Below are 27646 nucleotides of genomic sequence, written 5' to 3' on the forward strand. Positions count from 1 at the left end.
GGTTTCCTGAAGTTCTTCTGGTGACTTTTTCGAGGCCAAATCCTTATTTGTCCCTGTGTCCCTCTAAGTGGTCTGGGAGCGTCATGCTTTTGGACTTAATTGTTTTTGGCCACATCCTTGTGAAATGCTCCTTTGTGAATGAGAACTGAAGTGCTCTGTCCTGGACAATGGTGACAGGGTTTGATCTTTGCTGGGCCTATAGGGTGTGCTAGATGATGACATTTACCCTCACCTCATATGGTCCCATTCTCACTCATCTCCTTCCCTCACTAGCAGATGACCCAGTGCTATCTCCTGTTGCTGGAGGGGTCTCCTGGCCAGAGCTACCATTCCCCCCAAGGCACAAGTCAGATGGGTTTCAGTAGTAGGACCAGCAGTGCATTAATGACAGGAGGCTGGGGACAGTGTGGTGGTCAATAGAAGATAGAAGAAGACAGGGAGAGAGGTTTGCCATGAGATACATCACCACCATTCTGTAGATATGTAAGAAAACCCTTTCTTCTGACTTAGCACTCTCACAAGCCACATGCTCACTCTTTGGTGCAGGAGAAGAAGATGACCTGAGCAGCTTTGTGACAAAATTCAGTGCTGGTGCAGCAGAGCTCCCCTAGCTGAGACAGTCTGGCAGGTTCACAGACAGACATGACGCCTTTTATAAGCCCTTCCTGGTGGCTGGTAAAACCCGGGCAGCACCAGCAACATCTCTGACTGGCATGAGGTTGCAAGACCATGGTGGGGCTCAGACCCCTCCTTTGCATGGCTCCTGGGCCATAAAGGTGATTGCCCTGTGGGCAGGCAGGCAGGCGGGCATGTGCCCAGACACAGGCACCACTATGTTCTCGTGGACACATGTGATCCCTTGCGTCAGCAATGCCCCTGGGAAAGGAGGATCTTCCCAGCTTCCACAGCTGGCTGCCACAGGGCAGAGCAGAGGAACAAAGTGCATCTTTCATGCCTGGGCAGGCTGCACCAGTCCCCTGCCCGCTCACTGAGTGGCACCCTAGCAAGAGCAGCTCTTGCACTCCTGTCCTTCACCAGATTTTTTTTTTTTTTTGGAAGCTGCTAGGATGAGAAATCCTCATAAATACTCCCCTGGAGTTGTAAGGAAACTTCTTACAGCTGTTCTTATGAAAGGTCCTTGTAGCAGCGCAGTCTTGGTGTCAGCACAAGATGTCATAACACCCGGGATGGAAAGGGGGGTCCTTTTCAAGAGGGAGGAAGTAAAAGTAGATTTCAACAGGGAAGAAAAAATAAAAGCTTGCTTTCTACGTTCTCCATAGTGAACATGGCATTTTCAAGAGAAAATTTGAATACCAAAATATTCGAGCCAAAGAATAAAGTTTTTAATTTTTGGCAGCTCAGGACAGGTTTGGGCTGCTCAATTTTTGACAGTAAAGCAACATATATTCGCACCGTTTTTTTTTCTTCCTCTTTTACAGAATGCTGACATTTTCAAATGCATTTTCTCTCAAAATGCCGTTTCTCTTACACATTTTCAACAACACTTTTTTCACAGTATTTTATTCTGTGGGTTTCTCACTGCCAGGGGAACAGCCGAGGATCCAAGGAGGAGCTGTGGGAACATGTTAGCAATGCAGACTCTCAGGAGTGGTTTGGAGTGGTGCTGGACTCCTTTGACCCCAGCCTGTGATGTTGTTTGAGTCTGAATTGGGGCAGGGATGCGGCAGAGCTCCCAGCCCTCTTCTCCAGGGGGGAAAGCTGAAAAAGGTGTGTGGGAGGAAAAACAGCCAAGTCAAATGCACCTTCGAACAAATTGTGCAGTCTTAGCAAGACAGTAGAAAAAAAAGCAGAATATGTCATGCCCCAGAATCGTCCCACTGGTTGTGCCAAGGTTTTAACCAGCAACTTTGAAGTCAAGGAGAGCATCTCCTGACCAGCTCACAGCTGTAACAGAACAGGGACAGTCCCCTGTGCTTGCAGCCAAAGGCACCAGCAAAAAACTCCATATTGCTGTATTATGTCGTAGTTGGGATTGGTATAGAGTGTCCTCTGTCCGCTCCTGCTTTTGCACACGTAAAAGCCAAGGGCAGGCAGCTCTGGACTGAAGCCCTGGGGAAGGGGGCAGTGGCACTCCTCCTGCTTTGCTCAGAGCAATCTCCCTGGACCATCAAATGGGGAGACACAACTTAGAAAAGGTCTTGGGACAGAGAGGAAAAACACATTTAACTGAATCCACCTACATTTCTTACTGGGTAGGAATGTTATACCACTATTTTGGCTACAGGCATCTTTCCTCCTTCAGGCCAATCCACCTCCACTAACTTCCAGTCAGAGGAATTCCTGTTTCATACACAGAGCATCAGAATATTGTACACACATAACCAAAACTGCCAAAGGCAGCCAGCAAAAACTACACTGAAAGTGATTGAAATGTGTTGATGAAATCCCACTCCCCCGCTCATCCAGCTGATCAGACTAGAAATGATGCCTAACTGGTTTCTGAGCTCCTCTGAGAAAACAGTGTGGAAATATAAGTCTTGGTCTGATGCATGCCCAGAGTGTTGAACTAATAACACTCGTCTCACATATAAGCAGCTGCAAAACCTGATATTTACACAAGAATTCACAGAGATGAGAAAAGACTGCTTTTTTTCTAGATGACAGGCTCTGGTTCAAATGGAAATTAGTTTGGGAAAACCCTCTGGTCTGTGTCATACAGCGTGCCAGATCAAGTGACGACACTAGATTATTTTTTTTTATAATTGAAGGTTGGCTTTAAAGCATTGACTTTGTTCCCACATCAATATAGCAGCATTTTTACCTACCAAAGCACCCATCAATTTGCATGTCAAATAGATTGTAAGCAAAACAAAATTCTACCTTTGAAAGCAATCAATCAACAAGCTCACAAATGCACTTGGTATAAATACAGATACACCGAAATTCACTTGCCAGTGGGAGCCACCTTTCTGCAGAGTTGCTGCTGGTAGTGTGTGCATGCTTGGCTTACCTTTGACAAGGTGGTTCCCCTTTCAAAGCTTAGAGCTGTACTTAAGTAGGCATTTCTAAGACTAACGCATCAGCTCACACATGCTACTGATGGCAACACAATGGCTGTTGTCTCAGCCACCCACAAGTAATATGCAAAACATGTCTTTTTTGGGGCCAGTTACTAGAGTTCAACAATACACAGTTTTCAAATATGCAAGCCCTACCTCAAGTCCCGACCTGAGTTATTTCTCTTTTTTTTCAGTGGTTATCAGTTGCTCTAATAAATCACATGCCCCTTCTTACAAAATTTGCATCACTTTTATGTAAAAATGATGAAGCAGGTGAAGCTCCTGCTGGTGGAGTGCAGCAGTGCTGAAGGCAGGGTAGATATGGAAGTACATCAGAATTTGCTGCAGAATTTGGAGTAGTTACGAACCCAGACCAACCCTCAAACCTGCATGCTTTCTGAGGGTTAGAGTTTAGGGGTTCTGTTAGACTAGTCACACTACTTTGGTATTTTGAGTATCACAAAGGCACATGGGTCTGGTCTTCAGCTCAGGAGTGCTTCTGGCCCCTCATCTACAGTCAGCACAATACTAAAGCAAGAAGAGAGTCATCAGTGAAGTTTCTGACTTTGCTGAATTTGGGCTCTGTGCTGTAACACAAAATGGACAACTGTGGCCCAAAACAATTCTAGGCGACTTCCCTGACTTCTATGATGCTCCTTTAGTTTTCCCTTTGTTAAGAGTAGACTTGAGCATGTATTTCTTTTGTAAAAAGGAGTGTTTACCACAGGTCCCATCCTATGGGAAATTATGGTTATCAGAACAGGTTCAAAATTCTTCCAAACAGGACATTTGGAGCTGATGGACAATGTATGTATTTCTTCTTATTGCTCTAAAGGCTCCAGCTGTTCTGCCTCTACACTGGCAGCACATCTGTGCTGCTGTGAAAACAAACACAGAAAAGAGATGAGGAAAAGAACAATTTAATAGATTTTTGTCTGATGCTTCCATCTTGTGGCCAACTCAGAAAAGGAAAGTTTGGCTCTTGATTTCAGTAAAAGTATTTTAAAAGGTAAGGCTACATTAGAATTTTTAAAGATGTACCAAATCATTATCTCCAGTTACATGGATGAAGATGAGGTTAGATGAAGTTTTCCATTTTAAAGGCGCTGAATGTAAGTGCCAGCAGAGGAAGGGGCTGGTGTCTCCTCTGCCACCCGCTGTGTTTTGGGCTCATGCCCGTGCCCTCACACTCACCCTGGCTGTGCTGAGGGGCACAGGACTGGGGTGGGGGCAGGTGGACAAGCCCATGAGCACTGAGCCCAGCCCTTTGCCTTGCTGTGGGCATCGGTGATAGGAGTCCCATGGCATAATGAATCCTCTCCAACTTCTGGCTTCATGGACCAGCCCAGGTCCATGAGATTACTTTTCCTCTTCTTCATTTTCGAGCACAGATAAGACTTTCCTTTGCTTTCCTCTAGCCTTTCTCGGGGGTTACTCCAGCACACAGCTCCTGTACCACACACCCTCTAATGATGGGGATAAGGTGATGGGATGTGGCCATCTCACTGAGACAGCTGCAAGGGCACCATGCCTCAGGTTCCCAGCACCGCCAGGAGCACCTTGAGGTGGCTGGGTGACTTGCTTCTGGCTGATGAACCTGCTGCTCCCCTTTGTGCACCACTCATAATGACTCAGAAGCTTAGCCAAAGGTCTGTTTACCTGCATAGACTAAATCTCCTTCATAGGGCCCATGTGGAAAGCCATTCCTTACCTTTCACTTCCCATCCTGGCCAGGACCCAGCCCCCTTTGCTGCTCCAGGCACAGTATTGCTCTCCCCCCAGCTCCTCTCTCTTGGGCTGACTGCCCCTGCCGTGTGCCAGTGCGCTGTCCCCGTGCATTTCTAACCAAATACTTGCAGATACCTTGAGCCAAGGAGCAAGACAATGAGTGTGACTCCTGCCGGACACCCGGGCTGCAGTTTTCAGTGCAGTGAGGGTTTACGTTTTGGCTCAGAGTGGATCTGCCTCCGCAAAAGGGTGAGATACTCACCGTCCATGCTCCCCAATGTAGACACACCCTCATAGGCACCCACAGCCACACTCTACACACAGGAGATTGCATTCCCACTCTGCAAAGAGGAGAAAGAGGATGGAGAACTGAATATGAGCTCTGTACCCAGCTGCAGGTTCTTGCACAGGGAGGGATTTTGGTACCATCAGCCTTTACTGTGCACAACAGAAATAATGAGTCCATCAGTCCTCATGCCTCACACAGCTGCTGAACTTCCAGAAGAGCAGGTGCATGCCTGATCAGGACAGATGTAAGGACACAAGTGTTGCCGTGACTCTTTCCCAAACCCCTGAGGTGGCATGAAGCATTGTGTGTCCATGCGGTGTTGTAGGATAAAGATTTCTCTTCAGCAAGGACACAAAGGAGAGAGAACCTGCTTAAACTCTCACCTAAGGCAAGGGCCTGGGCTGCTGCACCCTGCTCAAAGAGAGGAGGGTTTTGCTTTGCAATGAAGTGGTGAAGGAGGTGGAGATTTTAGGTGAAGAGTTCATCTCCAACTATTATATGTTTAATGTCTCTATTATTATTAATTATGTATTAATTAATGTATTATGTATTAATATGTTTTAACAAAGGTGACTGCTCCAGGGACAGGAGACTGCTAACCTGCCTGTTCACAGGGCTCTCCCATGGCTGGCCTTGCCCAGCTCCTGCTGGCAAACTCAAATTCACTATCAGTTATACTCACTGTGTAACATTAATTACTGTGAGAGCACAGAGCCGTAGGACAAAATCTAGTTTGGTTAATAAATAAGAGGAGCTTGCAGCCATAGCTGGAGGCAGAAAAACCATGGCCATTTAAAGGTGAGGCTGTCTAATCCTCTGTAATCATCAAGAGCTTTAGGCTAAAGTCTGATATAGGTTCCTTTTAGTCCCTTTTAAAAAAAACACCTTTGCATAAAACATACACAGTGTGCAGAGCATACATGTTGGACACACAGCACAGTGTGTCCATTTGTATCCCCTGCGCCCCCTTTCCTTGGTGTGTGCCGACTGGCAGATGTCAAAGCCACCAGCAGACATGATGCCAAGCCCAAGAAGAGCTCCATCTTGTGTGGGGAGCCCAGTGCCCTCCTGGACAAATGACTGGGCAGCAGTGACTGAAGCACCACATCTGCCATGTTTTGGGGGACAGCATAGCTCCCCACAGGTGTCACTCGCTATCCAGGTCGTTTGCCATGGGCACTTCCCCACTGTACCCATTGGAAGGGCTGAGACACCTGCTTGTCATTGCTGCTCAATGCCTCTGCAGAGTACTCAGTTAACCAAAAAACATTTTGGAGGAAAAAATTCCCAAGCAGGACTGATTCTATATAAGCACCATTCAATAAGTGAATATAGACCCCTCACATATCCTTAAATTATATATCATTTATTGAAATATAGAGATCTTAATTTACAGGATTTTTTTTCAAAGACAAAATATCAGCAGGGGCATTTTGAAATACATTTTGTGCCTACCATCACTCAGGCCAGTTTGCCCTTCTTCAAATATGTCACAACAGCCACCATTTTGGAAACACTTCCTTCTTTATTATTCTAAAATATAACTTTTGGACATTCAAAGTGCAACAGTTAACGTGCCTGTGGAATATATCACAGTAAAAAAAAAGTATAAACAAAGGCAGTGATATAGCTGTCATAAATGTTTTGGCAGTATTCTAGAAGTCTATATAAAAATACTTATATACATATTGATGTATAACATCACCTTATCTCACGTCCTTCATCATGTAATAGGACCATTTTGTACAATTTGCAGACCGCGCTGTAAGGAATTGTTTGGCCATTCCAAATCAAAAGCTGTGTTTCATAGGCTAACACTGATTGTCATTATACAATTACCGTAGTGAAAGGTTTGGGAGTATCTCTTCCAGTGGCTTCTCCAAAATTAAGCCATAAAAAAAAGCTTGTAATACTGATAATCTTGTAAAACTAAATGAAACATCTTCTCACACTTCTCCCTCTCTAGCAAATCCTCTCTCTTCCTCTGTTTCTCATTCCAGTTTTCAGGCCAGTTTATCTGATTCCAAGCCTGCACTGCGCTGATGGACTGCCATGGATGCAGTCCATCTACACAATATTCATGACAGGATGAAGAATCAACATAACTATTCATTGGAAAGTGAGCCAGCTCTGGTTCATGTCCACTGCTTAGGTCTAGCCCTGAGATGCACTGCGAGATACAGAATGAAACCAGTGAGGGGAAGGGTAGACCACATTAAAATGTCCTTAGATTCCAGTAACTGGTATAATAAAACATGCTGGGGCTGATTTTCAAACCCTGAAGAATACTAGGCCATGTGCAAAAATGCAGGTGAAATTGCTTGCCTAATTTGAATGTATAGCTGTAATGACTACACATGCAAATTAAGGCACGTGTGGTCTCAAGTGGCCATTCAGATATCTAGGATATCCGATAGACAATTTGTGTTTCCTCAGTTCATAGTTCTTAGTTAGAGGAAGACTTTACAGCGCCTCATCCGTTCTGGCTGTATCAAGAGTCTTTACATTTCACAGTTGCCCCCGTACAGAGCTGTGACATGTGTTTGGCTAAAGCACAGGCTCCCAGGAAGACACTCAGTTTTGATCTGTTGACTGCAAGAAATGGAGGATGCACCATCACTCGCCGTTCCTTCTGATTGTCAGGCTCCATCGGGGTTGAAAACACGGGTGCCTCGCTTCAGGTCCTGTTTTCACATCTGCAGTATGCTTCAACGTAGCCTCAGCCAGGTGACATTTTCAAGCCCAGACCCAGAATTATTTTCCTGTAACCCTGACAATATTACATTTGCAGCCATTTGATCCACAACTGTCTACAAGTGAAGTCAAGGGGACTCACGTAGCATTTCTTAGGGCCATTAAACTGTAGTTTAACACAGCAGCATGTTATGTCGGTCACTGCTGGTCCATCTTTCACGCTTCCTAAGTAAAATACTGCAACACAGGGATGAGTCTGCACCACATTTGCATTAGTTGTGTTGTGCCAGAGGCTGAGCATGTCCTGTGAGGCACTCATCATGCTGAATTAAGGCTTAGTTTGAAGGTTGAGCACCAGAAAGGATGGGGCCCTTGGCAGTGGTGTACCTTTTTTCACATGTAAGTTTTCTAAAGCATCGTATCTCAAAAATACATTGTACAGTGATAGCAGAAATCATAGTACTTTGTTCATGTAAGTGGTGTCAAAAAACAATTGCAGGCTGAGAGCAGGTTTGTTTTCATGCACCTTCTGAAAAACACTCTTGGATACAATTACCATTTGTAGTAACAGTCTGCAAAGATAATAGTCAGAATTTTCTGTTCCTGGTTAAACCTGAAAACTAAGACAAGAATATTCACTGCAGAATTATTTCTGCTTATTTAATCTGGAGTTCCAGTCTAGGAGACATATCTTTGTTCCTTGTGCAGTTTAAATATCAAATCAATTCTTCACAACTAACCCCAGGACAAGATTTCTTTTGAGTACCCATGAAACTCTAATAATGTGATGTCGCTGGTGCTTTATCATAAACTTCCATTCTTGAGCATCTTGGAAATCTGACATAATTTTTTTAAATTAAATTTTTAGAACTTCATTTAATCAGAGGACAATAATTGCTTCTAGTATATCTGGTTAGAAAAACTACTCAGCTTATGATAGAAAACTAAATCTTAAATTTTTCTCCATGTTAAAGTAGTTTTAGCTAACCAGAGCAGTTACGATTCTGTGTGCAGCCAAATAAAACGATTGTTTCATAAAAATTTTAGGTCATAATTTTTTTGTTTGTACTCTAAAAAGGCTTCTTGAGACTGTGCTTTTACTGAAGGACAATGAATTATAAAATATACATTTAGTGTTATTGAAAACAGTAGTAGTATTATTTTGAAAAAACTATCTTCTATAGTTAATAGACTTACTAGGTTTCTAACACCTATTATAGACTGGGTTTAATTATTATTGTTATTATTATTCCCCTTTACTTGCATTAATGGTAAAAAGTAACATTTTGTAGTACCGGTCAGTCCCTTGTGGTTTTAGACCTTTTTGGTCCAAAAGTGGTTTTTGCATGTTCTTCAATTCACATGATAGTTCAACAGCAGCTGACATTGAGACTGAGGGAGGAAGTACACAAAATTCTTGAGCAATCTCTTCCAAAATCCATGGCATATGTTCAATGTGCACCTCAAAAGATCGTTGAGTAGACAGTTATTTACATAATTACAATGGCGAAGTATTGCTGTAGTGGAAATTTGATCCATCAAAGTCATATGAATGCCCTTGAAACACAAAACCGGTCTGTTTGTGGCCTTTTCTTTTGTCCTCCTAAAAGTCTGAATAGCAAACAACACTGAGATGCTACTGAAGTACTGCAAGAAGCAACACTAAAAAAATCCATCTTTGACGTGTCTCTTTCGTTCATAGTCAGGTTGATTCCTCTGCCCATTGCTGGGAGTTTCTCTGTACAAATCCACCTCCTCTTCACATCCTTGACATTGCAATAAAGTGGTTTTCTCTGTGGAGCAGAAGTCTGTAGACAACAAGGCAAAATTCCCCGTGTGCAGGGCTGGGAGGTGTCCTGGGGCTTACAGGAAGCTGTCCTCCACCAGGTCTGAGGAGTCGATCCCAATGTCATCCATCATGTCAATGTCCTCAATGGTCTCGTCCTCTCTCTTGATGAAAGTAGAGCTACTGGAACCGGTTTCAATGGCACTTTCTTCAGATGTCTGGGAACTGGAAGAGACAAACATCTCAGAGATAAAAAATGTGGCAAATGTGGCTAGGTAAGTACTCCAGCCTCTAGCAGAAGTGAACACTACCACCCTCCATGCTTTCTGACCCACAGCACAATCTTGGGTGACTGACCACCCGTTTCTTAAGGCATGACACATCTTGTATCTCGAGTAAGAAACCGCCTTGTAATTTAAAAGAGCAGGTTGTTCATATGTTCCTCCAAGTATTTTCTGCCAGACACTCATTAGAGAAATAGCTTTATGACACTGTTGTGACAATAGGTCATTCAGGTAAATCTAGGGAAGTCAGGTGAAAATAAGAAAATAACAACAGAGAATAAGAAAAAGAGAGAGAGGTAGAGAGAGAGGTAATAAATCTTAACCTGGATAGTGCTTCTTAGAGACTTTGTTTATCACTCATTTGAAAATTACAAAAAATATCAAAACAAATAAGTTTCTAGGTTGCTAATTCTATATACTATGAATGAAGGGCTGAATTAAACCACCGCCACCCACAGTAAGGGATACACAGTGTGGTGCTATAGTGGAAGTAGTTATGCAGACTGACAAGGGAGCAGTAAAAAATCCTGGATACCCTGCTGTCACAGAATCACAGAATCACAGAATCGACTGGGTTGGAAAAGACCTCAGAGATCATCGAGTCCAACCCTTGGTCCAACTCTAGTCCGTTTATTAGATCATGGCACTAAGTGCCATGTCCAATCTCAGTTTAAAAACCTCCAGGGACGGTGAGTCCACCACCTCCCTGGGCAGGCCATTCCAATGCCTGACCACTCTCTCTGTAAAGAATTTCTTTCTAATATCCAGCCTAAATTTCCCCTGGCAGAGTTTAAGCCCATGCCCCCTTGTCCTATTGCTAACTGCCTGGGAGAAGAGACCAATCCCCACCTGGCTATAACTTCCCTTCAGGTAGTTATAGAGAGTGATGAGGTCACCTCTAAGCCTCCTCTTCTCTAGACTAAACAACCCCAGCTCCCTCAGCCTCTCCCCATAGGTCTTATGCTCAAGTCCCTTCACCAGTCTTGTTGCTCTTCTCTGGACTCGCTCCAGCACTTCAATGTCTTTCCTGAACTGAGGGGCCCAGAACTGAACACAATACTCCAGGTGTGGCCTCACCAATGCAGAGTACAGGGGAAGGATCACTTCCCTTGTCCTGCTGACCACGCTATTTTTGATACAGGACAGGATACCATTGGCCTTCTTGGCCACCTGGGCACACTGATGGCTCGTGTTGAGCTTCCTGTCAATTAGTACCCCCAGGTCCCTTTCTGTCTGACTGCTCTCCAGCCACTCTGCGCCCAGCCTGTAGCACTGCAGGGGGTTGTTGTGACCAAAGTGCAGCACCCGGCACTTGGCCTTATTGAACTTCATCCCGTTGGAATCAGCCCATTTTTCCAGTCTGTCCAGATCCCTCTGCAGAGCCCTCCTGCCTTCCAGCAGGTCGACACTCCCTCCCAACTTGGTGTCATCAGCAAATTTGCTGATGATGGTCTCAATTGCTGATGATGGTCAGTCAAAAGAATACTATGAAATACAAAAGAATACAAAATACAAAAGAATACTATGAAAGATATTAAAAACAACTTCTCCCAAATTTTGGACCTGGTCTTACACAGAACAAATCAATCCCTTGAGATGTCATATGCAGCTCTAAGGCACCAAGCTGTAGGGGCAAGATGTGTTGCAAAATGTGCCCACAGAGCCATCAGCCAGCCACTGTGACTTGTGCAAGCTAACGAAGGAGTCCCAGTGACATACAGGAGCACTCTACCAGTAGTCCCTTTCCCCTGACAGTCAGAAAAAGAGGCAAAATTAGATTTTTCTGATTGAAAACAGTGTGGCCGGTCATAATGTCATACCTACATGGGACCTTCCAATAAGTAGTTTGAACGGAATCAAAGAAACCATTTGCAGAATATGATGCTAAAAATTGTTAATGCACATCACCAAACATAATCCAGAATGGTGACTGTGGGCTATGTGGTCTGTAAATCTCACATACCTGTGCCTGTTCCTTTTGCCAAGCTCATCCTCAGAAACAGGGTCAATGTCAGGCAGGGGGATGATGTACCCGCTGTCAGCACTCAGCCTCTGCTCATCAAATCCACTCTCTCTGTCCTTTAACTTGTCCTCATTCTTGTAGGTGACACCAATGTAAGCATTGTCGCAGTCCCCTCTCATGCGTGTGACAGCTGGGTGATCACTTTTCAGGAAGTCCAGGTGAATCTTCTCATAGCTCTGAAAATATTAATTTCAAATATCTCATTAGATGCTATTCACTGAGGCTGCCTTTCTTCAGATGGTGATTCATTAACCCAGCAGTTATTCTGTTTTTGAGCCAGCAACACTGGATGGAGAAGCCCAGTATCTTCAAGTGACTGGGAATTTGAAGACAAGCCAGTTTTAGGAGATGCAAGAGTGAGTGTGGCAGCACAGAGCAGGCAAATGGATGTGAAAGAGGGGCAGGGAGTGGGGGAAAGGAGTAAAGGTGGGTGGGAAAATGAAACACTGAATTATGTGGCAGGCAGAACACGTCCAGAGGTATCAGAAATATGAGGGAAAAACTTGCTGGTATCAGGGTTCAAAAAGGGAGATAGGGAGATTGTACACATGGACCAAGTTGTCCCCTTTCTAGAATTCTTTCACTGACAAGAAAATCCCATGAAATGTGTATAAAACTCATTCTCCAGTAGAAACATTGAGCTGGTAGGATTTCATTAGAATTTGAGAGTTCTGCTTCCCAGCTAATACTGCAGAATTGTTTCTCTCAGTGACCTTAATTTAATTTTCCCTGAACATGCCAGGTTCCTCTTCAAATAATGTAATTCATATACGTTAGGGTGTGGCAGTCAGTGCTCATGGCTCTGATGGCTGGAACAACAGTTATAGTTCCCTCTAAACCAGTATGTAGAAAACACAGAGACAATTGCAAAGAGCAAACCTTTTTGTACTCTCCAGGCAACAAGCTCTCCACAATTTCACTCAGATGGTAAAAAGAAGGTCTTTTCTCTGGTTCACTGTTCCAGCACTTCACCATGATCTCATACCTGCAGATAAGATGGAAACCAATTTATCCAGCTGGCAAAGGAAAATGAGTAACCAAGCAAAAACTAAAGCCGAAAGTGTCCAGAGACTGGCCAGGTGTGGGAAAGCCAAATGCACACGTACACTTCATTGGTAGCGTGATCGGGTTTGGCCATTCGGTATCCGCTCTTGATCTTATTGTAGAAAGTAGAGTCAACCATCATGCCAGGATATGGTGTGCCACCTGCAGGTAAAAGTGAAGAAAAAACATTACTCTATACTAGACTATCCATGCAGAGTCTTGCCGTTCATGTCAAAAAGTTTTAACGCTATAATTTGACATGCCAACAAAATTAATATTCCCTAGCCAGTGTTTCACATCAGAGTTATTGTCTTGGCCACATTAAGCCCTGACATGAAATATTGACTAGGAAAGATTGACGTGGGTACTACTCAGAAAAAAAAGCCATTTGTGGTGTTAGTAGAGTATGTTGAGGGGGCACAGAGGCTGGATAATACCTAAATCAGGTCATCAGCCTGCAGTTGGTAGACCTGAGATCACAGTTCTGCTCTGCCCCTGACTTTCTGTGCCACCTTGGGCAAGTCACTTGCTCCATCTGGTTTTAGTGCCTTTGGCACCTGTAGGACAGCTGAGAGTCAAATGACCCAAGTCATTCACCTCATCCCAGCTGTGAGGCCAAAGCCTTGCTGTGAGTCTGGCTCCGCCATAGCCAAGTCTTCCCACCTGAGCAACCAGCTTTGGACAACAGCTAATGTATTGGTTGCACGGGTTATTGAAAAGTTGGGGCTCAGCTGCTGCGCTGACAGGTTAAGTGACCATTTGGGGCTGCAGCATATAGACATCAGAGCACTTGTGCTCAGTTGTCACTGACATGTAAAAGGATCATTCAAGCTGAAGTCAGTGTTGCAGCAAGATGTCAAAGTTGACCTGCTTAATAAACACCACTGAGGATTTGTTTTGCTTTCTGAGAAAGAGCAGCTTTCTCAGGCAGAGGAGACATACCATAATATTACTCCAGAAACCCCAGCCCTTTCAAAAGCAGGATTTTCACCTAAAACTGGGCTTCAGAACCTTCCTTACAGGTAGGGCAGTGAAGCACAGGCTTAGCTGTGCCTCAGCTCCTGAGCTATCTCATGGCACTCCCGTGCCTCCCAAGGATGCTGGTGAATGGATATTTTCAGGATCTAACGAAGCCCAGAGACTACAGTAAACCATACCATAAAGAATGGCACAACTGCTGTTTTCTGAGAAGTAGCTATATTACAGCTTATTCTAAAAAATAACTTTAGGCTTGGACTTGCAGCGGGGCAGTAGCAGATACCATATAGGCATGATTAACTCTGCTCAGAGTAGATCTGGGCAATGCACGCTCACTGAAGCAGGCAACCCACCCGCACAGGACGCTCATTAATCAGGCGAAGGAAAGACCCAGGCTGATCCCAGCTGGGAACTGTATATTGTCTGTAACTGCTATACATTGTCATAACCACTTTATGCTGCCATAAACCAACTGTGTGAACAGTGCTGACCTGGAAATGAGAAATCAGCATCCCAGAAGACTGACATTTGTTTTCTTTCTGTAATGGGACTAAGACAGGCTCTTTCAAAACGTGCATGAAAAGACTGTTTCAAACCAGCCACTGGGCTGGGCTGCAGCCCAGGCACCCCATTGCAAGGGAGGAGCATTGTCCTTCTCGTATTATAACAGCTAAAAAATCCACCCTGGCCTGGCACACCAATACTTCAACCCTATATAGAAGGATAACTAACAGTTAATTTCACACATATATTTTTACTATAGAATTTGAAATACTTTATGTAAAACAGCTTAAACTGAAAAAGCTTAATCACTACACATAAGAAAGAGTTCACAGTACATACCAAGAGAAAATATTTCCCACAGCAGAATGCCATAAGACCAGACGTCACTTAATGTTGTGTACAGATTGTCAAAAATGCTTTCAGGTGCCATCCATTTTACTGGGAGGAAAGTCTGTAGCAAAAAGAAAGAAACCCCAAACCACACAGATTAAAGAAATGCTTTCCATTACAACTGTTGTTTGATAGCCAGGATTAACTTCTCTCTAACAAGAAAGCTTGTGCTAACTTGGCTCGTGTGTATTTTTAATTCCATTTAACATAGAGGTACCAGGATTATAAGGAATGCTACTATTTACTCCCCGCAAAAACTAATTAAGTCGTAACTGTATTCATTTTACTACTAGCAAAAAACAGGCTGATTAAAGGTATGATACAAAATCTGGCACTGCCCGTCTAGGTCTGATACGTCATTGACTGATGTGTCACTGCTCTACATATCATAGCAACAGTTCCTTAATAATTTATCCAGTCAAAGACTTGCCAGTTTAAATGTAAGTCTGTGAAACACCAAGTGTGGCCAAGTGCTTTTCAGCTGTAAAGAGAAGTAGGAAATTTACAGGAATTAATGAACTGAAGAAAAATTGTTCTCAGGAGCATTCATCCCAACTGTCAATTAGTGTAACTAACACTGAATGGCAAGAACATTAAACAGCATTTAAAACTGACACTTCTCATTTCAGTTAAAGCAGAGCTCAGGAGATTACAAAGTACATACACTGCCCTTGGAGACATAGTTGGCATCATGCATGATGTCTCTAGCCAGCCCGAAGTCACAGATCTTCACAATTTTTCCTTGAGCAAGGAGGACATTACGAGCTGCCAAGTCACGGTGCACACACTGTATGGAGAAAAATTAAGTTGTTCAATGATGTGCTAATTCCACGAGGGTCATTTATCTTACAAAGATCCCTTGAAAATGTCTGTTGACTTTCTGGACACAGTCTTAATAAGACTTTCTGCTGAACAGGCACTTGTACTGCCCCACTAACAGGGACAGGGAGACACCAGTGCTCAGAACCAGTGAGGTCTCATCTGGATGCACTACAATGGGGTGGAAACAAAAGTGATTCCACCCTTTCCCCTCCTACCAATCATGTACTAATGATACATCTATGTTTCTGACCATGCTGGCCTGTAGCTGTATAGGGTCTCCACCCAGACCCTGCCTAGATCCACTACTATCTTTGGCACGCTCACTCCATGAGAAGTGCTTGATTTTTCCACCATGGTTATCTCAGCTTCCAAGTAAGAGAGGAAGCTGTCTACAGCCTCAGAAAGAATATTACATTGTGTCCTCTATTCAAAATCTAAATTGAAACCCATAGTTGGAGATTGAGATGTTTTTACACTTTCTTACATTTTACTTACTCTTTTATTTACTTACATTTTTAGAAGCCAAGAATTCCATTCCCCGTGCAACCTGGTAGGTGAAGCTCAGCAAATCCAGTAGGCTGAGGCCCTCTGAGCTGTCGTCTGAAAGAAGATTTTTGACTTCCGATTCTATTGAAAAAGAGAGAAAAATGTGTTTGTGCTGTGGAGTGTGAAAGCAGCATTCATTTCTCCCTACCTATCATGATTCTGAGCTGATGACTTTAACAGAATACCATGTCCAAACCAGCCTTTTCATAATAACTAACCACTTTTAGTGTCTACATCAGTCACTGACACATACTGCATTCTTAAAAACATCCAGAATTAAATATAAGTTTTGGTTTTTCTCCTGTATGTATACTGTATTTTTTTCCCAGAAAACTGCAGGAAAGGGTGAAGTTAAAAAGGTCCACTGAAGTCTTATAAAGTTTGTTTATAATATTCAGCATGTGGTACAAAAACATTTATTTAGAGGTGGTGCCTTCATTAGATTTTTGTGCATGCGTGTACATTCTTATCCGTTTACTTTTGCTGAACACTGTTATGTTTCCCAGCAAGTATTCACTGGGATTCATCCAATACCAGCAAAAAGGGTCAGGAATTCTATGGCAACAGTTCTTAATTTTTTTTATGAAAGATGTCAGCAAAAAAGCAGTCAAAATCCAGTGATTCATTTACCCCAGCTGTCCTAGAGCACAATATGAGTATATTAGTCTGCCATGTAAATCTGGGACTGGATATGGTTCAGTTTCCGAGGCCTGCAGGCAGAAGTGATGCTGCCTATTTTTAAAGCAAAGCATATTTGGTGTCTGAGCACAGGGCCAGGGAAAGGGAGACAACTTCATTATCTTCATTACATAATCCAGGAAAGTATTTGGGAGTGTTCTGCATTTGGTGAGTGTCAGCTAACATGAAATGTAAGTGGAAACAGAACAATATAAATTATTATTATTACTATTATTTATTGCTGTAGCTCAAAATCTTGCCAACTACAAGACTGATAAAATTGCTGCTTCCAAAGGTTGCCTGCAGCCCCATGGCAGGGGACAGCCCTCAGCACTTCAGTTCAGAAGCAAACACGACTGGACCCCTTCTGCTTCGGGAGCAGGCACTCCAGAGCATGGTGAATTTTAGCTTCTAGCTTATACTTACATGCTTGCAGAACACGGCTGAGTAGTTATGTCCATATGGAGGGCAAAAATAAAACACGCATTTATACAAGAATTATTTGTATTAGTGATGTATGCAGAAGGGACAGTTCTACATTACCTGACACAGATTTCTTCTTATATGAAGCAGGCCGATCATAAACAGACCTCTGAATATCAGAGTATTTAGATCCCTCCTTCCTTTCCAGCATTGGCACATACTGAGTGGTATCAGCTTGTTTCATGTCCATGTATTCTCCAGTGTTTTCAAATGATAATATCACATAACTGAAAATGGAAAAAAATATAGGCGTATCAGCTAGTATTGCCTAGGTAACTTCCCTGCCAGAGCATCTTGTAGATCTGACAGTTCTCTTCTGGTGTACAATTGTATTGCTGTGAAATATAAGAGCTGGTATCTTGATAGGGAATACATAAAGATCATGTATTACAACATCACCATGTATTCTCACATATTAGTACATGTCACCATGCATCATTGTAGTCAAACACAAGTTCTTCAAACTTATCCTTTTGTCAATAGTCAGGTGTGTAAACACATATTGTCTAAGTTCCTAAAATCTCACTGAATTCAAGTATTACTATCTAAGGATTTTAGTTCAAGGTGCTCCAAATGACAGATGCAATTTATTCACCTAGACAGTTAGCAACAAATCCAGTCCTGCTGAACAAATACATGCTCAGATGAACAGTCCTGGCTGTATCCAGCTACCCAGTCAGTTGATCTATTTGCCTGAGTGAATTTTTGAAGGAATCTCTGTTCACCTTCTAAATCCTGACTAACTTCAGAACATTATTTTGTTGCCGAATGTATGACAACACGCTTCCTCCACTATAATCTGGAAAAAGCTTTGGGATGAACCTTAACCATAAGGAAATTACTGAGACTGAGCTTGGAGAACAAACTCTGCCAGGTTGTTTGTAGGGAAGGAGTTTTAGACAGTGGGAATTCCTCAAGCAGGGAAACAAGGAAACCAGGTAGTTGTGCTTTATTTTTAAAACTTGGGTGGGCAGAGGTAAAAGGATGTTTTTAGAGGAAAGAGGAATACTGAACTATGCTTTATTAATAGAAATGTTCTTTGTGACCTCAGGATGTCTATGGAGAACCCACTGTGGTCCTGGGACTGCAGGCATCACTACAGAGGAGAAACATGGATCTAGGACACATGTCAGGGAGACTGAACAAAAAGTGCTGAAACATTGCCATACCTCTGAAACCTAATAAATAAAAGTTCAAAGAATTAGGGAGGGTTCTAAGCCAATGAATGAGAGGAATGCAGTAAGGGTTAGCAATGATATTTCCTTAAATTGTCTTTTTTTTTTTTTTTTTCCCCTCACCTTCTGGTGTTTTCATCAGCTGGATTCATCCCAAAGATATCCAGATCTTTCTTTGGCTTCTCTGGGTGTCGGCTCAGGAAATTGTCCCTGTTCTTATGCAGATAGTTCACCAAATCACCATAAAAGCAGTATTCAGTGATGATGTAAATAGGACCTGATGAAATAAAGCAAAATACTGCATTGATAAGTATTTAAAATAAATACTCCAAAAATAGTGGAAAATAGAATATAAAACACAAAAAGTATTGTGGATTAATACATTTTTTTGCTAAGTTATGACTGCAACTACTACCAAATGTCAAGTAGGTTTGTGAAAACTTTTGTTTAAATTTGTTGTTAAATCCCTTACTTGAAATTTGTGTGCTTGTTAAACAGTGAATGATGGCTCCACAGCAAACCTCCACTTTGTCAGCCAAACCCACCTGATTTTGTACAAGCTCCAAGCAGATTCACAATATTCAGGTGGGGGCCGAGATGTGTCATTATCTTCAGTTCAGACATAAGCGCCTGTTTTTCACTGGATCTAGCTGTAGCTGTTGAAAAAACACACCAGCCACTCAGTGAGAGCAATCACCTTTTTCACAATAACAATTTCTCCTTCCTTGCCACATTAAAGCATTGCTACCATGGGTTCTTGCAGACAACCATGTCCTTTACTTGACAAGGGACTTTCTTAAGACTTGCAGAGGAGTCACAAATCACTAATAAACAACTCATCTGATGCAGCTCAGTAGCTGACCCAGCCTGTCTGTCCCTCTCCAGGGGTACAGTGGATTGCCCAGGTAGCACAGAGGCACTTTACAAGCTGCCAGTTTCAACACAAGAAAGCTCCTCGTGGTTGCTCCAGAATTACTGCATCAGCTTCTCAGCTCATGAACTGGGAAATCTTCAGTAAACTTAAGATTCTCACAATTCCTCCTTTATTGTATGGCTTTCATTTTTTTTATAAGCATTCATGGTTATTTCATGTTTCTCTGAACTTGCTGAATTATTGTGACTGCTACAGCTAAAAACAAACTTTGGATGTTTTCAGAAGCCTGGATACTTTCAGTCTTGAAATACGATGAAGTAATTTAAAGTATATTTTCAAATTTCATTCATTCCACAGTTCATTTTCAGCTTCAGATATGTAGAATCTATTTATACACAGTCAGTGCTCAAATAACCCTGTGGGAAAAATGCGCTACCTAGCTTGGAAAATGGAACCGCAACAACTTACGTTTCAGCATTTTCACAGCTACTTTCATCACTGGCTGAGAGCGACTCAATCCATAAGCAGTTCCTTCAACTACTTTTCCAAATGCTCCAGAACCAAGGATTCGACCTGAACACAAGGGAAAGCGTTATTTATTTCAGAAAGGAACAGCAGTTTCCCTCGCTTCCTGCTGCCATTTATCCATAGATTGTTCATTATTATTGCTGTTGTTAAGCAGAAAAGGTAAATATATTTTAAAGAAATGCTGTCATTAAGTGCAATGCTTAAATAAAAACAAGTAAGCAAACATCAGGATCACATCTGCACATGGGAGCTTGTAGGAAAGGGACTCAGCTCAACTCATTCAAATTTGTCTCCCACTCTGCCCTGTCACCCTCATTTTATGTTTTCTCAACACTGATTCTCCTCTGATTAAGTGGACTTCTCTGCCTCAGTCAGCACCTGACTACAGTACACTTGTGCCCTAAAAAATCTGAATTGAACTCCTTAGCTGTTATTTAATGTTGTTACGTCAGTGCTAGATACATCTAGCAGTAAGATGGACTGAAGCGCGTCAGCAACGCGTTTAGAAACAGACAGGCAGGACATCAGTGTTCTGCACGAAGCTGAAATACATGTTGATCACATATGGGGGGAAACTTCTCTGAAGTTTAATGTACAAGTGTGCTTCATATGCTTGAATAAGTTTTATTGCAAATTTCCAAGTGCTGTAACAAAATGGCTAATGTTTATGCACACTTTACTCTTCCCACAAATCAATTTAGACAAAAACTTTGGATTATCATATCCTATATCCTGACATTGATACAGTATGCAAAAGAATTGTGTGCAGATTGAGTGAGATTTTAGAGAAATATGAACTGTACAAATATACTCCAAGATATTATATTTCATAGGTTCCATATTGAAAACCAAGTTCATTAAGGCAATGCTTGCTCAGTGAACAAACCTATATATGAGGTCCAGATGTCAGGATATTTTCATATTCCTGACAAGCTCCATATTTTATTTTATGTTACTTTTATCTTCGAGCACACTAAGAATGAGTAGTGATTTTTACTATGGAGATATACAGCATTTTGTCTTGTACATTTGTCTGCAGCTAGAACTTGCAACCATTTACACTTCTGAAGGTGCTATCTGGCATGCAATGCCATGTGTTTCTGTTATCCTCTAGCTACAGCTCACACTTTTATTGTATACACACTTTTAAAAGAAAATTTCCAGCCAAATGATCTTTACATTATTAACAAGCAAAGAAATGGCTAAAGCATGCTTAGCTGAGTTAACACTGAAGAACCTCTCCAAGAATATGACAGCATAGTTTGTCATGCACACAAAAACTACGCAATTTATTTTCAAGATTCCTGTGCTCCAAAGGTTATTCTTCCCAGTCAGGATGTGAGAAAGCTTCCCACTAAATTTCCAGCTAATTCAAACAACCTGAGTCTGAAATTTGGCCACTGAAACTCTTCAGACCAAGGGTCTGTGAGCCACATGGCAGGATGCAGCCCTTCAGAATGTGATGGCATTTGCTGATGCTCCTTGATCTTCTTGTCTTCACAAGCCAATTCTTCCCCAAACCATATTGTCGGCTGAGCACGAGGCGCACATCTCCCTCTCCATCACCTCTGCTGAGCTGGGGTGCATGTGGAGACAGTGCAAGCGCTTCCGGAGTGGTGGATAGTGAGCTCTGCGCTTTCCCCTTTTTCACCGCTCTCCAGAGACATAGCCCAAGCCCCATATGTTTGACACTTGAAATTTGGAGCAAGGAGGGAGCTAACTGCTTAAGAGCTGGAGGCATCTGTAATGCCATCACATTCTGGATGTCGAGGCCTTCAGTGGAGCCCAAAATTTTAACATGTGTTTATACCTCCCCAAGCGAGGGATTGTGCTTGGAGGGGCAAGAGCTATTTCAGCCTCTGTACCCATCCACAGAGCCTATCTGCTGAGACTGTCAGAGAGGTGCTGGTTTTCTGCTCAAGGAGACACAAATACAAAGCTGAAGTCTGCGAACTGGGATTCTTCTTTGGCTAAAATTGAACTGGGATGATCAGTCCACCCCAAATTAAACCGTAACTCTCTTGGTCTATAACAAAAGCCAAACAAGTGACAAGCTTTATAATCCACATAGAGTTCCTAGACTCATAAGAAATTAGGCATCACATCCTTAAACACTGTGTAACTTGTGTCTTAACTTGCCTTTTGCAAATGAGTATGGGTCTGATTCTGTGTCAGGCCAGCATTTCAATTTTATTAAGGCCAACAGGATAAATGGGTGGCTTGCTGGGAAGTGATAGGAGCAATTCTGCCACAGTCTGCAGCCACCCCAAGATCATGAGAAATGACAGCACTCAGACTCCACTCCTCAAAAGGCCATCTCAGCTGAAAGAGAAGGACCAGCTCCTGCTGGGACCTTGCTGCTCATCAGCAGAGCCAGGAGAAGACAGTGGCAAGCAAGCAGTGCACTGTGATATTGCATTTCTCATTCTGTTACACATCTCCTAGTCTTGTGCTGGCTGCTGGGTGCTCTGAACAGCAGAGCGCTACACACATTGTGCAGGAGCAATAGCAATGGGAAATTTGCAGCATAACCCAAATTTATCAATTGGAACTCCAGCCAGCCAGCATTCAGAGTTGGCATTTAACACAGAATTACACTCCAGGCACTACTAGCTAGAAAAAACAAATAAATGCCAGCTGGCTGACACAGCTAGGATGGGAAATGCTCATCTAGCTGAGCCAAAATGAGTTTGTATCCTGCTTCAGAGCCTCCCTGAGCTAAAGGTGTAATTATTTTGCTGTCATCTCCCACTCAGATAAGAGAAAACCCACACAAACCAGAATTATCCACCCTAGACACATAAGAGGTGCCCACCAGAAAGCATTTCATACGGCAAAGCTGCCAGTGGGTAAATGTTAACCGTGTCAAGAAGAATGCTTGTGCAATCCAGATCACTAAAAGGACATGTAGCATTAGTTTTTAAAGCACTGACTATCCTGAATGTGCTTATAAACAGGAAGGCATCAAAGTAGGCTACTCCTCTTGAGTCAGAGGGAGACAAAGTCACAGTGGTGGTCTGTTAACAACTCAGATCTGACAAATCCTATTTAGGCATATAATTAAAGTCTGGGTTGTAATAAAATAATTCAATTAAATATCCACCCTCCTCTAGTTTTCAATTAGCAACATGAATTTAATTAAAGGATATCATTCCTGAACCAGAAATTTTTGTGCTGCTTCTTTCAAGAATTAACATCAATTCTTTCTCTCTGATGGGGGAAAGAGAACTACACCAGGGGAGTATGTTTCTTGAAATATATCAACCAAAAAACATATTTCATCTTCCTCTCTTGTATTTTGTGATACAACTTGGTGCCCAGATACCTCCAAGAGAAGGAAGCCTTGTAATTTAAAACACTATCTGGATAGAACATTAAAGTTGTCTATAATCAATACACTTTCAATTTATACAAATGACAGATTGGGCCATCCTTGAAGAAGTAATTACAAGTGAATTCTGTATGAACTCCAATGCAGGAATAGCAAAGCAAGAAAGCAGAAGGGGAAAGAACAAGTACAGTAGCCACAAAAATAAGTTATGCAGTTGCTCCGCACTGATATGTGCACAGTGTGGATTAATAATTTTTAAAATATTTTTATAAAACTACATAACTACTTGCAGATTTCCATTGGCCTCTGCACATAAATATATAAATGTCTTGCAAATAAAAATGCTGGTGCACTTCTTGTGGCTGCCTCAGCAGTAGTGAATGTTGAAGAGGGCATTTAGTGCTGGGACAGGCCCCCTAAGCCACGTGAAGGTGGGAACTGCACACAAGGCATGTGGAGGAGAGCTGGAATGGAGGCCCAGGAGACATTGACACAAGGACCTCAAGGCTGACACCACTGGAGAAGAGGATGCTGAAGGAGAAATGAGAAGAACAGACAGATACATAGGCTCTGGACATCATGACCACAATCACAAATCCCAGTAGCACAGATCTCAGACTTCCCCTTGATCGTCCTTTTCCCCAGAGAAGGATGAGATTAGTTCCTTAGAGGAAACTTACCAAGCACTAACCCGTCTCGAGGAAACTCCCATCTGGAATCATAAGGCAGTTGCATTGGGTCCACATAAATGTATTCATGGCCATCAGGGCTGATAGACTCAATGACTCTCCATCTTATCTCATACCTTGGCTTCTGTAAAGCACATTGAATGCAAAACCAATCATTAGTCCTGTGCCTGACTCCAGAGCAGATCAGAACTCAGCAGAGCTCAGCATCCAAACTGGAATACTTTTCTGCATTACCTGTTTCCATATGATGACCAGGACAATCAGTGAAATTATCACAATCACTAACAGCACTAAGACTGCAGCAGCCACCGTTAATTCTGATCGCAAGGCTGTGGAGCAAAAAGACCATATTTTCCTCCTGAGCCATGAAGAGCATAACACACACACAAGACACCCACCTCCCCTACCATCACAGATCCCGTGTCCTGCAGATGTGGCAGGAGTAGTTCCCAGGGCTGGTGACTGTGAAGTCTTTCCAAGCCCAGAGCTGCTCTGCCTTCCTGTTTCAAAACCAGAGCTTGTCTAGAAGAACATCCCATAGCCCATGGCCATAAAATCACAAAATGAATCATGGAACCACATAATAAGTGAAAAACAGATGCACCATAAAGACCTGTAGAATGCCTCATCATCAGATGAAGCATCAAACTGGCTGCTGTAATTTCACAGAAGGACAAAGCAAACTCACTGGGAGCCACAAGCTTCAGTTCCCGAGTAACAGCACCAAGGTCATTCCTTGCCACACATCGCACAGCCAGGGTTTCCTCTACCTTCTGGAAGGTCACCTGGCTTTCCACCATGTTTTTCTCATCCAGGTGGGCTTCCATGTGTATATCAGAGATATTGTTAGTCAAAAGAGTCCATGAGGTGTCATTGCTGCACCTGCAGAGAAGAATAACAGGGGAAACAGGAGTTGGGCATAGGTGTGGATAAAGAAGAGTGAACAGAACAGTAATCACCTTTCCTGATTTCTTCTGACAACAATCATTTTAAACACCAGAAATGCTTAAGAAGACCACCTCTGTAAAAAGCCTACGTCTTTCTTCCCTCAGAATAGTTTACCCTCATTACTGCTGCAACTTTGAGGGCCTGACAATGCAGCCCAGTCTCGTATAGGTAGATGTCGGTGTCACTACGTATCCCATAGACTTACAGTACTTGACGGACCTCTGTTTCTTCCTGAATCCTTCGTGCTGCACAAGGCTCCCTGGGGCAGGACTAGGAGGACAATTGTCCCACCAGGCAGCAAAAGATTTTAGTACAATGAGAGTGAAACACACCTGGGAGGTGCCCAGGGCTCCCAGCCTTCTTCCACACATGGTCTCCCTCTCCCTGGTGGATAACCTCCCAGGGAGAACCCTACCTCCCAGCAGTCACAAAAGGAGCCAGTCTAGAACTAACAACAATTACAGTAATTACTCCAGGTGCCTAAAATACTTTGAAGGTGAAAATTATAACTAGGGGGTAAATAATTACAAGTGGAAATATAGAAGCACACCAGAGTTTTAATTAGGCTGACAGAGCTATATGCGAAGTGATAAGAACTCCCTGTTTGGAGGGATAGCTACTCGAGATCCTTACTCAGACTGGGACTGTAAAATCTGCTGAGTTTGCTTATTGAACACCAGACTTTTATGAGAGAAACCTCCTGAATTGATGCATTGTGTCTTCTCCTGCAAGATGCAGCAGGAAGGGCACTGACAACCTCTCTTAAAACATTAGCAACCTGCCTCTAAAAAGAAAAAAAACATCTATAGCTTATTGGCCACTGATCAGGAAAGCATGGTAGGATAACTAATACTGTGAAGCTAATTAAGGATGCAACAAGTCGTATTTTTATAACAAAGAACCCTCTTTTCTTACTTTTTAATGTCTTTGCAAACCAGCCATTCCACATCAGGAAGCGGGGTCCCCTCTGCCAAGCACCTCACCGTCTGCCCCCCTGCAGAGCCATGGTGATCGTCCACGAGATCTAAAATCAGGGCTGGAACTGGGAGGGATACAGGAGTTTGTTAAAATACTCATCAGGTTCTGCAAATGCAGCCTGAAATTTCAAATAAACCATGACAGGTATTGTTTGGCTGACATCTTAGCAATGGACAGAGACCCGGACTCATCCAGGAGGTCCTTAATTCCTGTAGGACAGGGCAGATCCTAGGCTAGAGCCATGAAAAGGAAGGGCTGCGGTTATGCCGTGTCTTCATGTCACGCTAAATGAGCTATCGTCCCTGCTGTCAGCTGGAATAACTTAGGCAGGAGGATAAAGTTTCTTATTGGCTCAAGGCCAGAGTCAAAGTGAAAACCAGGATCAGGGTACAAGAGCTCCAAGGACTCAACATGCACGCTCTCCTACAGACACTGTTTCATGCCTTTCTTGTCTTGTCTCCAGGGAAACAAATGTGTAGGTAGATCAAGACTTTGCTGTGTGCCATCAATTCCGGTGGAGAAGGCTTTGGGGCTCCTTACCTTGTATTAGCAAGGAGAAAGTATAGCTTTTACTCTCATCTTCATTTTCAGCAACCAAAGTGTAGTATCCACTGTCTTCTTCCTTGGCACGGATCAATTTTAATATACTCTGAAACCTGTAAAAATGAGAGGTTTTGCTTGTATTTTAGGATAGGCATTAAAAAAAAAAAATTGCTTTGGTGCAACATATAATCTAGGTAAGTGGAGATTATAATGTGGTGACATTTGGCACTTCTAGGATGCCTTTACACTAAAATCATTATTCAAACAGTAAATAACTACCAAAATACAACTGAGAAACAGGTCAGCATAGTTATATTTTGCAGGGATCTGACACAGGCCCTGGTGTTATTGGAAATAGCTAGAAGTTATTTGTGTGGAGACATGTTGGAGAGACCAAAGAGGCTTAGCACTCAGAAACCAAGATTTCTACAGTTTGGAGAGGTTGATGTTAACAAGGGAATAAGAAGAGGCAAATTAGGCATCTCACTCTAGAGTAGAAAACAAATAAATGATTTTTAAATGCCACTGAAGAAGGAGCAACAAACTGTGGTGGAAAGAGAGAGCAGGAGCTGTGCCCAGGTTTCTGGGGGAGAAACTCAAGTCAAAATGGTAAAGTAAGGGTCAGGAGAATATTTTTACCTTGTTTCCTGGACTCTATTTGAACTAGTAACAATCTCAGTAAGATTTTCGATCAGAGTCACGTTATCCTTCAACCAGTACATTTTTGGAGCTGGGTATGCCTGCACATCAACGACAAAATTTTTTACTTCATGTAGATTGACAGCTTCCAGAGGGCTAAACTGAGGCTCCAGGTGAACGAACCCTTTGTCTGTAAATGAAAATGCCTTGCGTAAACAACCATGTGCAGCATTTTTCAAAAATTGTGTTTTCCAAAATGTTGATAACGTTAGGACACTAAAATCAGACTATACCATGAACTGTAATGACTACTTTCTTATTCTCCTTAACCTCCTTGGTCGCATGCCGAGCAGTACATTCATAATCCCCTGTGTCTTTCACTGATGCCTCAGGAATGGTCAAGGTGTAAACCAGCTTCTGTGATGGGACTTTGATATCATCAAGTTTTATCAAACCTTTTTCTTTCTGTAGTTTGGAGAAGAAAAAACAAAACAAAACAAAACAAAACCTTACTTAAGTAACTGAGCTGAAAGCACACCACCGAGGAGCTATGACGCCACTGAAGTGAAAGCACCCATCTAAACCCTGTATGGCAGAAGAATTATTTATTCGGTCAAGGATGTATTTTTCAGCCACAGGCACAGAAGGTGTGTCTATAAAAATACACCCTTT

The 27646-nt window shown here is 42.7% G+C and overlaps 1 protein-coding gene across 5 annotated transcripts in view; it reads right to left on the reverse strand.

Annotated features, from left to right (window-relative positions):
- Positions 1-6382: 6382 nt before the first annotated feature.
- PDGFRA (platelet derived growth factor receptor alpha) overlaps positions 6383-27646 on the reverse strand; it is a 35347-nt gene continuing 14083 nt past the window's right edge. For all 5 annotated transcript variants that reach the window (XM_082050561.1, XM_082050563.1, XM_082050560.1 and 2 more), the window contains exons 6-23: positions 27268-27439; positions 26975-27164; positions 26333-26448; positions 25730-25856; positions 24555-24748; positions 24101-24195; positions 23858-23990; positions 19787-19891; positions 18990-19100; positions 18568-18721; positions 17330-17496; positions 16074-16189; positions 15405-15527; positions 14690-14801; positions 12931-13030; positions 12704-12809; positions 11765-12000; positions 6383-9742 (exon numbers count right to left, since the gene is read on the reverse strand). In XM_082050561.1, the coding sequence (XP_081906687.1) occupies positions 9595-9742; positions 11765-12000; positions 12704-12809; positions 12931-13030; positions 14690-14801; positions 15405-15527; positions 16074-16189; positions 17330-17496; positions 18568-18721; positions 18990-19100; positions 19787-19891; positions 23858-23990; positions 24101-24195; positions 24555-24748; positions 25730-25856; positions 26333-26448; positions 26975-27164; positions 27268-27439 (2505 nt within the window). In that variant the 3' untranslated portion in view covers positions 6383-9594. The remainder of the gene's footprint in view (positions 9743-11764; positions 12001-12703; positions 12810-12930; positions 13031-14689; positions 14802-15404; positions 15528-16073; positions 16190-17329; positions 17497-18567; positions 18722-18989; positions 19101-19786; positions 19892-23857; positions 23991-24100; positions 24196-24554; positions 24749-25729; positions 25857-26332; positions 26449-26974; positions 27165-27267; positions 27440-27646) is intronic.

The sequence above is a fragment of the Streptopelia decaocto genome, assembly GCF_964273445.1.
Source record: "Streptopelia decaocto genome assembly, chromosome: 4".
In the NCBI taxonomy this organism is placed as follows: Eukaryota; Metazoa; Chordata; class Aves; order Columbiformes; family Columbidae; genus Streptopelia; species Streptopelia decaocto.